Source organism: Orcinus orca, chromosome X (assembly GCF_937001465.1).
Source record: "Orcinus orca chromosome X, mOrcOrc1.1, whole genome shotgun sequence".
Classification (NCBI taxonomy): Eukaryota; Metazoa; Chordata; class Mammalia; order Artiodactyla; family Delphinidae; genus Orcinus; species Orcinus orca.
Genome location: NC_064580.1, coordinates 97,628,611 through 97,641,223, shown reverse-complemented (window position 1 = coordinate 97,641,223; position 12,613 = coordinate 97,628,611). Strand labels below are relative to the sequence as shown.

General features: G+C 39.5%; 1 protein-coding gene across 1 annotated transcript in view; it reads right to left on the bottom strand.

Annotated features, from left to right (window-relative positions):
- Positions 1-551: 551 nt before the first annotated feature.
- ALG13 (ALG13 UDP-N-acetylglucosaminyltransferase subunit) overlaps positions 552-12,613 on the bottom strand; it is a 74,651-nt gene continuing 62,589 nt past the window's right edge. The window contains 1 exon segment of the mRNA XM_049704528.1: positions 552-1,471. Coding sequence (XP_049560485.1) covers positions 1,209-1,471 — 263 coding nt within the window. The 3' untranslated portion in view covers positions 552-1,208.

Sequence of the window (12,613 nt, the reverse complement as noted above, 5' to 3'; positions counted from 1 at the left end):
GTTTTGCGGCAACCAAAGAACACTTTTAAAATAGCTATTTGTAGGTGAGACAGAGCAAAGCATTCATGATGAATTACCCCTCAGAGGAGAACTGAATGAATAGAGAAAATCTTGTAGTCTTTGAGTAGATGAAAGAGAGAGAAGGGAGAAGGCAGAAGGGCTTATAAAATGTGTCTCACAGAAAGCTGAAGACAAGGCAGGCCTGAAGAGATACAAGATAAATCTAAACCACAATTTAAAGATTCAACAACCATAAGAAATATAGGACAATGAGAAAGTAAGTCTAGATTAAAGTTCCCTAAGAGAATTAACAGATTTTTTTTTAAAAAACAGAAACACAACTTAAAGGGACATTCTTAAGGGAAAAGAACTGGATATGGTAGTATGCATTGCAATGTCTTGAGATTAAATAACATTTCAACTGACCCTGCCAATCCATGCTATAAATTCACATTTTCTGGCAACCAAAATACTAGGGGGAAAACATATGGGAACAATCAAATGTCTGGTACTCTTTGCTGCCATGAAAAAGCAAAAGAAAATCTCACTCATTGTAGCAATTTTAAATGCTAATTTTTATTTACTGCTAAATGTGCAAAGGACATCAATACTGTGCAGGAAAATGGTTACATAAATCCAATATTAAACAACAGCACATGGGATAAATCTAAAGCAGAGCACCATGTGCCTTCAGAACTGATTAATATCATAGAACACAACTCAGATCAGACAATTCTTAAGAAACCTGAAGAGCACTCTCACTTAATATTAAGCTAGTTACCCAGAAGCAAATGCTCTTGGTTTTGTTGTTTCATTTTCTAGGAAAAAGTAGTTTTTCCAATTTTGCATGGTTTAATATTATGTGTGACATCGGAACCAAGGCAATAGTTTGTAAGATTTACTCCATTTATCAATTGGTACCATCAGCTAATACAAAGTTGACAAGCTGGCTGACAGGAAAACAGCTGAATACAATGAAATATGCTCAGATATGGGGCTAGTTGTACATTCACCTCAATGTCCTTATTCACAACCCAAAGAAATATTCCTTTATTTTAAAGTACTATTTTAAATCAAAAGGTAAAATAATCTTAAAGACAGATACAACAGTAACCACTCTAAATCACTTAAACACTAACATAAAACACTTCTTAAAAACCAAACAATAAGAAAAATGGCAGTGCAAGAACACATCATACTGCTGAATCTTACATATTCTGAGGTACACAATGAGAAGGTGAGGGAGGTGAAGCAATATAGGCAAGTGACCCAGGACTCATAGCACCACGAATTTGAGAACCAACATATGCTGCACTGACTGGATGCCAGGGGGCAACACAGGGATAATCTGGCACAACAGGAAGGCAGGAATCAAAACCTGGCAAAGGTCGCTGCCCACAGGGATCTGACATCACTGGATAATAGAATGCTCCATGAGGGACAGATGCAGGGTCAGCATTTGGAAAAGTACCTGAAACAAAGAAAGCATACAGTACACTTCATATACAAAGATTCATTAACATCAACATAATGGATGTTCTTACAGGTAAAAATGAAATTTAGCATTAACTCCAAGAAAGATCATAGCAATTGCAGCAGGAGCACTTTAGATACGAACATTAGTGACTAAAACAGGCTACTAAAAGATAATATGAAAATTTTCTAACTAAAAAAATTAAATATAGGAAGATGGCGGAAGAGTAGGACGCAGAGATCACCTTCCTCCCCACAGATACATCAGAAATACATCTACACCAGTGGGAGGGAGATGTGAAGGAACAAAGGTTTCCACACACTAGGAAGCCCCTTCGGGGGTGGAGACTGCGGGTGGCGGAGGGGGAAGTTTCGGAGCCGGGGAGGAGAGCGCAGCAACAGGAGTGCGGAGGGCAAAGCGGAGAGATTTCCGCACAGAGGATCGGTGCCGACCAGCACTCAGCAGCCGGAGAGGCTTGTCTGCTCACCCGCCGGGGTGGGCGGGGCTGGGAGCTGAGGCTTGGGCTTCAGTCGGAGCGCCGGGAGAGGACTGGGGTTGGCGGCGTGAACACAGCCTGCAGGGGGTTAGTGCACCACGGCTGGCCGGGAGGGAGGGAGTCCGGGGAAAAGTCTGGACCTGCCGAAGAGGCAAGAGACTTTTTCTTCCCTGTTTGTTTCCTGGTGCGCGAGGAGAGGGGATTAAGAGCGCTGCTTAAAGGAGTTCCAGAGACGGGCGCGAGCCGAGGCTATCAGCGCGGACCGCAGAGACAGGCATGAGATGCTAAGGCCGCTGCTGCAGCCACCAAGAAGCCTGTGTGCGAGCACTGGTCACGATACACACCTGCCCTCCCGGGAGCCTGTGCAGCCCGCCACTGCCAGGGTCCCATGATCCAAGGACAACTTCCCCGGGAGAATGCACGGCACGCCTCAGGCTGGTGCAACGTCATGCCGGCCTCTGCCGACGAAGGCTCGCCCCGCACTCCATGCCCCTCCTGCCCCCCCCACCCCGGCCGGAGCAAGCCAGAGCCCCCAAATCAGCGGCTCCTTTAACCCCGTCCTGTCTGAGCGAAGAACAGACGCCCTCCAGCGACCTACAGGCAGAGGCGGGGCCAAATCCAAACCTGAGCCCCGGGAGCTGTGCGAACAAAGAAGAGAAAGGGAAATCTTGCCCAGCAGCCTCAGGAGCAGCTGATTAAATCTCCACAATCAACTTGATGTACCCTGCATCTGCGGAACACCTGAATAGACAACGAATCATCCCATATTGAGGAGGTGGACGTTGAGAGCAAGATATATTATTTTGCCCCTTTTCCACTTTTTGTGAGTGTGTGTATGCTTCTGTGTGAGATTTTGTCTGTAGAGCTTTCCTTTCACCATCTGTCCTAGGGTTCTGTCCATCGGTTTTTTTTGTTTTGTTTTACTTTAAAAATTGTTTTCTCTTAATAATTATTTTTTATTTTAATAACTATTTTATCTTACTTTATCTTATCCTCTCTTTCTTTCTACTTTTTCTCCCTTTTATTCTGAGCCGTGTGGATGAAAGGCTCTTGGTGCTGCAGCCAGGAGTCAGTGCTGTGCCTCTGACGTGGGAGAGCCAACTTCAGGACACTGGTCCACAAGAGACCTCCCAGCTCCATGTACTATCAAACAGCAAAAATCTCCCAGAGATCTCCATCTCAACACCAACACCCAGCTACATTCAACGACCAGCAAGCTACAGTGCGGGACACCCTATGCCAAAAAACTAGCAACACAGGAACACAACCCCACCCATTAGCAGAGAGGCTGGCTGCCTAAAATCATAAGTCCACAGACACCCCAAAACACACCACCAGACGGGGACGTGCCACCAGAAAGACAAGCTCCAGCCTCATCCACCAGAACACAGGCACCACTCCCCTCCACCAGTAAGCCTACACAACCCATTGAACCAACCTTAGCCACTGGGGACAGACACCAAAAACAACGGGAACTAAGAACCCGCAGCCTGCAAAAAGGAGACCCCAAACACAGTAAGATAAGCAAAATGAGAAGACAGCAAAACACACAGCAGATGAACGAGCAAGATAAAAACCCACCAGACCTAACAAATGAAGAGGAAATAGGCAGTCTACCTGAAAAAGAAGTCAGAATAATGATAGTAAAGATGATCCAAAATCTTGGAAACAGAATAGAGAAAATGCAAGAAACATTTAACAAGGACCTAGAAGAACTAAAGAGGAAACAAGCAACAAGGAACAACACAATAAATGAAATTAAAAGTACTCTAGAAGGGATCAATAGCAGAATAACTGAGGCAGAAGAACGGATAAGTGCCCTGGAAGATAAAATAGTAGAAATAACTACTGCAGAGCAGAATAAAGAAAAAAGAATGAAAAGAACTGAGGACAGTCTCAGAGACCTCTGGGACAACATTAAACACACCAACATTTGGAGTACAGGGGTCCCAGAAGAAGAAGAGAAAAAGAAAGGGACTGAGAAAATATTTGAAGAGATTATAGTTGAAAACTTCCCTAATATGGGAGAGGAAACAGTTAATCAGGTCCAGGAAGCACAGAGGGTCCCACAGAGGATAAATCCAAGGAGAAACACGCCAAGACACATATTAATCAAACTGTCAAAAATTAAATACAAAGAAAACATATTAAAAGCACCAAGGGAAAAACAACAAATAACACACAAGGGAATCCCCATAAGGTTAACACCTGATCTTTCAGCAGAAACTCTGCAAGCCAGAAGGGAGTAGCAGGACATATTTAAAGTGATGAAGGAGAAAAACCTACAACCAAGATTACTCTACCCAGCAAGGATCTCATTCAGATTTGATGGAGAAAGTAAAACCTTTGCAGACAAGGAAAAGCTGAGAGAGTTCAGCACCACCAAACCAGCTTTACAACAAACGCTAAAGGAACTTCTCGAGGCAAGAAACACAAGAGAAGGAAAAGACCTACAATAACAAACCCAAAACAATTAAGAAAATGGGAATAGGAACATACATATCGATGATTACCTTAAATGTAAATGGATTAAATGCACCCACCAAAAGACACAGACTGGCTGAATGGATACAAAAACAAGACCCATATATATGCTGTCTACAAGAGACCCACTTCAGACCTAGGGACACATACAGACTGAAAGTGAGGGGATAGAAAAAGATATTACATGCAAATGGAAATCAAAAGAAAGCTGGAGTATCAATTCTCATATCAGACAAAATAGACTTTAAAATAAAGACTATTACAAGAGACAAAGAAGGACACTACATAATGATCAAGGGATCGATCCAAGATGATGATGTAACAATTGTAAATATTTATGCACCCAACATAGGAGCACCTCAATACATAAGGCAAATACTAACAGCCATAAAAGGGGAAATCGACAGTAACACATTCAGAGTAGGGGACTTTAACACCCCACTTTCACCAATGGACAGATCATCCAAAATGAAAATAAATAAGGAAACACAAGCTTTAAATGATACATTAAACAAGATGGACTTAATTGATATTTATAGGACACTCCATCCAAAACAACAGAATACACATTTTTCTCAAGTGCTCATGGAATATTCTCCAGGATAGATCATATCTTGGGTCACAAATCAAGCCTTGGTAAATTTAAGAAAATTGAAATTGTATCAAGTTTCTTTTCCGACCACAACGCTATGAGACTAGATATCAATTACAGGAAAAGATCTGTAAAAAATACAAACACATGGAGGCTAAACAATACACTACTTAATAACGAAGTGATCACAGAAGAAATCAAAGAGGAAATAAAAAAAATACCAAGAAACAAATGACAATGGAGACACGACGACCCAAAACCTATGGGATGCAGCAAAAGCAGTTCTAAGAGGGAAGTTTAGAGCAATATAATTCTACCTTAGGAAACAGGAGACATCTCGAATAAACAACCTAACCTTGCACCTCAAGCAATTAGAGAAAGAAGAACAAAAAAACCCCAAAGTTAGCAGAAGGAAGGAAATCATAAATATCAGATCAGAAATAAATGAAAAAGAAATGAAGAAAACGATAGCAAACATCAATAAAACTAAAAACTGGTTCTTTGAGAAGATAAACAAAATTGATAAACCATTAGCAAGACTCATCAAGAAAAAAAGGGAGAAGACTCAAAGCAACAGAATTAGAAATGAAAAAGGAGAAGTAACAACTGACACTGCAGAAATGCAAAAGATCATGAGAGATTACTACAAGCAACTGTATGCCAATAAAATGAACAACTTCTTAGAAATGCACAACCTGCCTAGACTGAATCAGGAAGAAAAACAAAATATGAACAGACCAATCAAAAGTAATGAAATTGAAACTGTGATTAAAAATCTTGCAACAAACAAAAGCCCAGGACCAGATGGCTTCACAGGTGAACTCTATCAAACATTTAGAGACCAGCTAAAACCTCTCCTTCTCAAGCTTTTCCAAAATATAGCAGAGGGAGAAACACTCCCAAACTCATTCTACGGGACCACCGTCACATTGATACCAAAACCAGGTAAGGAATGTCACAAAGAAAGAAAACTACAAGCCAATATCACTGATGAACATAGATGCAAAAGTCCTCAACAAAATACCAGCAAACAGAATCCAACAGCACATTAAAAGGATCATACACCATGATCAAGTGGGGTTTATTCCAGGAATGCAAGGATTCTTCAATATACACAAATCAATCAACGTGATACACCATATTAACAAATTGAAGGAGAAAAACCATATGATCAACTCAATAGATGCAGAGAAAGCTTTTGACAAAATTCAACACCCCTTTACCATAAAAACCCTCTAGAAAGTAGGCATACAGGGAACTTTCCTCAACATAATAAAGGCCATATATGACAAACCCACAGCCAACATCGTCCTCAATGGTGAAAAACTGAAAGCATTTCCACTAACATCAGGAACAAGACAAGGTTGCCCACTCTCACCACTCTTATTCAACATAGTTTTGGAAGCTTTAGCCACAGCAATCAGAGAAGAAACGGAAATAAAAGGAATCCAAATCGGAAAAGAAGAAGTAAAGCTTCACTGTTTGCAGATGACATGATACTATACATAGAGAATCCTAAAGATGCTACCAGAAAACTACGAGAGCTAATCAATGAATTTGGTAAAGTAGCAGGATACAAAATTAATGCACAGAAATCTCTGGCATTCTTATACACTAATGATGAAAAATCTGAAAGTGAAATCAAGAAAACACTCCCATTTACCATTGCGACAAAAAGAATAAAATATCTAGGAATACACCTACCTAAGGAGACAAAAGACCTGTATGCAGAAAATTATAAGACACTGATGAAAGAAATTAAAGATGATACAAATAGATGGAGAGATATAGCATGTTCTTGGATTGGAAGAATCAACATTGTGAAAATGACTCTACTACCCAAGGCAATCTACAGATTCAATGCAATCCCTATCAAACTACCACTGGCATTTTTCACAGAACTAGAACAAAAAAATTTCACAATTTGTATGGAAACACAAAAGACCCCGAATAGCCAAAGCAATCTTGAGAATGAAAAACGGAGCTGGAGGAATCAGGCTCCCTGACTTCAGACTACACTACAAACCTACAGTAATCAAGACAGTATGGTACTGGCACAAAAACAGAAACATAGAATACGGTCACCTTATCTTTGATAAAGGAGGCAGGAAGGTACAGTGGAGAAAGGACAGCCTCTTCAATAAGTGGTGCTGCTAAAACTGGACAGGTACATGTAAAAGTATGAGATTAGATCACTCCCTAACACCATACACAAAAATAAGCTCAAAATGGATCAAAGACCTAAATGTAAGGCCAGACACTATCAAACTCTTAGAGGAAAACATAGGCAGAACACTCTATGACATAAATCACAGCAAGATCCTTTTTGACCCACCTGCTAGAGAAATGGAAATAAAAACAAAAATAAACAAATGGGACCTAATGAAACTTCAAAGCTTTTGCACAGCAAAGGAAACCATAAACAAGACCAAAAGACAACCCTCAGAATGGGAGAAAATATTTGCAAATGAAGCAACTGACAAAGGATTAATCTCCAAAATTTATAAGCAGCACGTGCAGCTCAATAACAAAAAAAACAAACAATCCAATCCAAAAATGGGCAGAAGACCTATACAGACATTTCTCCAAAGAAGATATACAGACTGTCAACAAACACATGAAAGAATGCCCAACATCGTGATTAGAGAAATGCAAATCAAAACTACAATGAGATATCATCTCACACCAGTCAGAATGGCCATCATCAAAAAATCTAGAAACAATAAATGCTGGAGAGGGTGTGGAGAAAAGGGAACACTCTTGCACTGCTGGTGGGAATGTGAATTGGTACAGCCACTATGGAGAACAGTATGGAGGTTCCTTAGAAAACTACAAATAGAACTACCATATGACCCAGCAATCCCACTACTGGGCATATACCCTGAGAAAACCATAATCCAAAACGAATCATGTACCAAAATGTTCATTGCAGCTCTATTTACAATAGCCAGGAGATGGAAACAACCTAAGTGTCCATCATCGGATGAATGGATAAAGAAGATGTGGCACATATATACAATGGAATATTACTCAGCCAGAAAAGGAAACGAACTTGAGCTATTTGTAATGAGGTGGATAGACCTAGAGTCTGTCATACAGAGTGAAGTAAGTCAGAAAGACAAAGACAAATACCGTATGCTAACACATATATATGGAATTTAAGAAAAAAAAATGTCATGAAGAACCTAGGGGTAAGACAGGAATAAAGACACAGACCTACCACAGAATGGACTTGAGGTTATGGGGAGGAGGAAGGGCAAGCTGTGACAAAGCAAGAGAGAGGCATGGACATAAATACACTACCAAACGTAAGGTAGATAGCTAGTGGGAAGCAGCCGCATAGCACAGGGAGATCAGCTCGGTGCTTTGTGACCGCCTGTAGGGGTGGGACAGGGAGGGTGGGAGGGAGGGAGACGTAAGAGGGAAGAGATATGGGAAAATATGTATATGTATAACTGATTCACTTTGTTATAAAGCAGAAACTAAGACACCACTGTAAAGCAATTATACTCCAATAAAGATGTAAAAAAAAAAAACCTACCTAAGGAGACAAAAGACCTGTATGCAGAAAATTATAAGACACTGATGAAAGAAATTAAAGATGATACAAATAGATGGAGAGATATACCATGTTCTTGGTATTTTCAACATTGTGAAAATGACTCTACTACCCAAAGCAATCTACAGATTCAATGCAATCCCTATCAAACTACCACTGGAATTTTTCACAGAACTAGAACAAAAAATTTCACAATTTGTATGGAAAAACAAAAGACCCAGAATAGCCAAAGCAATCCTGAGAATGAAAAACAGAGCTGGAGGAATCAGGCTCCCTAACTTCAGACTATACTACAAAGCTACAGTAATCAAGACAGTATGGTACTGGAAAAAAACAGAAATATAGATCAGTGGAACAGGACAGAAAGCCCAGAGATAAACCCACGCACATATGATCACCTTATCTTTTTTTTTTTTTGCGGTACGCGGGCCTCTCACTGTTGTGGCCTCTCCCATTGCGGAGCAAAGTCTCCGGATGCGCAGGCTCAGTGGCCATGGCTCACGGGCCCAGCCGCTCCGCAGCATGTGGGATCTTCCCAGACCGGGGCACGAACCCATATCCCCTGCATCGGCAGGCGGACTCTCAACAACTGCGCCACCAGGGAAGCCCCAGTCACCTTATCTTTGATAAAGGAGGCAGGAATCTACAGTGTAGAAAGGACAGCCTCTTCAATAAGTGGTGCTGCTAAAACTGGACAGGTACATGTAAAAGTATGAGATTAGAACACTCTCTAACACCGTACACAAAAATAAGGTCAAAATGGATCAAAGACCTAAATGTAAGGCCAGAAACTATCAAACTCTTTGAGGAAAACAGAGGCAGGACACTCTATGACATAAATCACAGCAAGATCCTTTTTGACCCACCTGCTAGAGAAATGGAAATAAAAACAAAAATAAACAAATGGGACCTAATGAAACTTCAAAGCTTTTGCACAGCAAAGGAAACCATAAACAAGACCAAAAGACAACCCTCAGAATGGGAGAAAATATTTGCAAATGAAGCAACTGACAAAGGATTAATCTCCAAAATATACAAGCAGCTCATGTAGCTCAATAACAAAAAAACAAACAACCCAAACCAAAAATGGGCAGAAGACCTAAACAGACATTTATCCAAAGAAGATATACAGATTGCCAACAAACACATGAAAGACTGCTCAACATCATTAATCATTACAGAAATGCAAATCAAAACTACAGTGAGGTATCATCTCACACCAGTCAGAATGGCCATCATCAAAAAATCGAGAAACAATAATTGCTGGAGAGGGTGTGGAGAAAAGGGAACACTCTTGCACTGTTGGTGGGAATGTAAATTGATACAGCCACTATGGAGAACAGTATGGAGGTTCCTCAAAAAACTAAAAATAGAACTACCATACGACCCAGCAATCCCACTACTGGGCATATACCCTGAGAAAACCATAATCCAAAAAGAGTCATGTACCACAATGTTCATTGCAGCTCTATTTACAATAGCCAGGACATGGAAGCAACCTAAGTGTCCATCAACAGATGAATGGATAAAGAAGATGTGGCACATATATACAATGGAATATTACTCAGCCATAAAAAGAAACCAAATTGAGTTATTTGTAGTGAGGTGGATGGACCTAGAGTCTGTCATACAGAGTGAAGTAAGTCAGAAAGAGAAAGACAAATACCGTACGCTAACACATATATATGGAATCTAAGGAAAAAAAAAAAGGTCATGAAGAACCTAGGGGTAAGACGGGAATAAAGACACAGACCTACTAGAGAATGGACTTGAGGATATGGGGAGGAGGAAGGGTAAGCTGGGACAAAGTGAGAGAGTTGCATGGCCATATATACACTACCAAACATAAGGTAGATAGCTAGTGGGAAGCAGCCACATAGCACAGGGAGATCAGCTCGGTGCTTTGTGACCACCTAGAGGGGTAGGATAGGGAGGGTGGGAGGGAGGGAGACGCAAGAGGGAAGAGATATGGGAACATATGTATGGGAACATATGTATATGTATAGCTGATTCACTTTGTTATAAAGCAGAAACTAACACACCACTGTAAAGCAATGATACTCCAATACAGATGTTAAAAAAAAGTAAAAACGAAAAATTAAATATATAAATGTATGTACAATGTGTCAAATGTATTCTACCTGGAGACAGCTATGTTCCTGGGATGATTTAGATATCAACAGACTACACTAAGAAACGTTCTCTAGAGTCATTCTTGTCAATTCAGTTTTTATAAGAGTTCGTCACAATTACGTTGTCAAATAGTTTTGCAGTATAACACACACCATCCAAATAACCATTTTGTATTATTTTAGCAATTAAAAACTCAGGTGTTTTTACAGTCTGGTCTATACTTGAAGGCAAAACTCTGAAGACCATCCCAAAAGACCAAACTTTTAAGTGTCATCTCTTGAATGTCATGAACATGCTAGCATCATTTAAAATTTACAGCACTTTCACTACCATGCACCAGTTTCAATGGAAATAAATAGATGCTGTTCTGACCTTATTATAGTAACTATATAAATATTTAAAAAAAGGAGTCCCTCATTACTTGGGATAACTTACGTTCGTTTTGTGAAGTAAAGACTGGCACTGTCTCATGTTTACTACAATAAAAATAGTTCTATAAAAGGTACATGGAACAAAAATGTAATAAAGGTTGATACTTTCATTTTTATTACCATGGGCCACATCACACCACCACATGAAGAATAAGATTCTATAGTGCTAATATTCTAAAACTATTAATACTCTTTAAGGGAGGAGAGAAAGAAAATTCACATTCCTCACATGCACCAGAACAGTATACTTATACATATAAGGTTTCATATAGTTCTTATAACAACACTGGAAAATCATAAAATACATTATTTCCCACTTTACACAAAATCAGGCTTAGGGAGGTTAAGTAACTTAGCCAAAATCACAACCATCAAGTAGCAGTTGCTGGAATGGAAAACAGATTTGGTTAGGTTAGTCCACATCATTTCTTCTACCTCCTGCTGATTCTAAGAAGGGCAGTCCAAAGATCCTACTCTAAATCCTTGAAAATGCCTCCCCATCTATATTATACTGTGAACTTATAGACAAAGCAACCATCCTTATGGTCTGGCACAGAGGTCTCAAACTTTTTGGTCTCAGGATCCCTTTACACTCTTAAAAATTGAGGATCCCAAATAGCTTTTGTTTATGTGGGTTCTATCTATCAATATTTACCACATTAGGAATTAATCTAAGTTAAAAATATTATCTCATGTAAAAATAAACCCATTATGTTAAACTCATTTTCCATAAAAATTTGTATTTTCCCCCCAAAAAATTGTGAGACCAGTGGCATTGTTTTACACTTGTGCAATCTCTAATGTATGGCTTAAGAGAAGACAGCTGGATTCTCATATCTGCTCCTGTATTTTATCTATTATGATACATTTAGTTTGAAATATATGAAGAAAATCTGGCTTCATACAGATATGTAGCTGGAAAAGAGAGAAGTCTTAATAATTAGGCTTTTCAGATAATTGTAGATATTCTTTGATGCTACACCACAACTAGGTAAGTGGTAATTTCTTAGAGGTCAGTAGCAATGTGGACTTCTCATACTTTGTTAACATTAAAATCCATTGTTTTATCTTGCATCTTGGATAGATATTTTACTAAATCATGCACAGGTAAGATTATACATTGGTAATTGGGAAAATATTATTTCACTGAGTTATACAGATCTACCAAATGTTGACACATTTCATTATACAGTGTAAAACACCACATTCATTAATAGCCCCCCACCATCTATTTTATTAGAAGAGTTAATGAAGTATTGGAAGCTGTCAAGCTCATGGTGGTAGATAAAAATTAGAATTTTGGATAACATGTATTTGAGTGCTGGAATTTTTATCTTTGACAAAAAATACTATCCATTGCTTTTCTCGAAGTGATAAGGCTTAGGTGTTCATTTGAGAAAATGTCTGCCGGATCCCCAAGTCTGAATAACCATAGTCTGTCTAT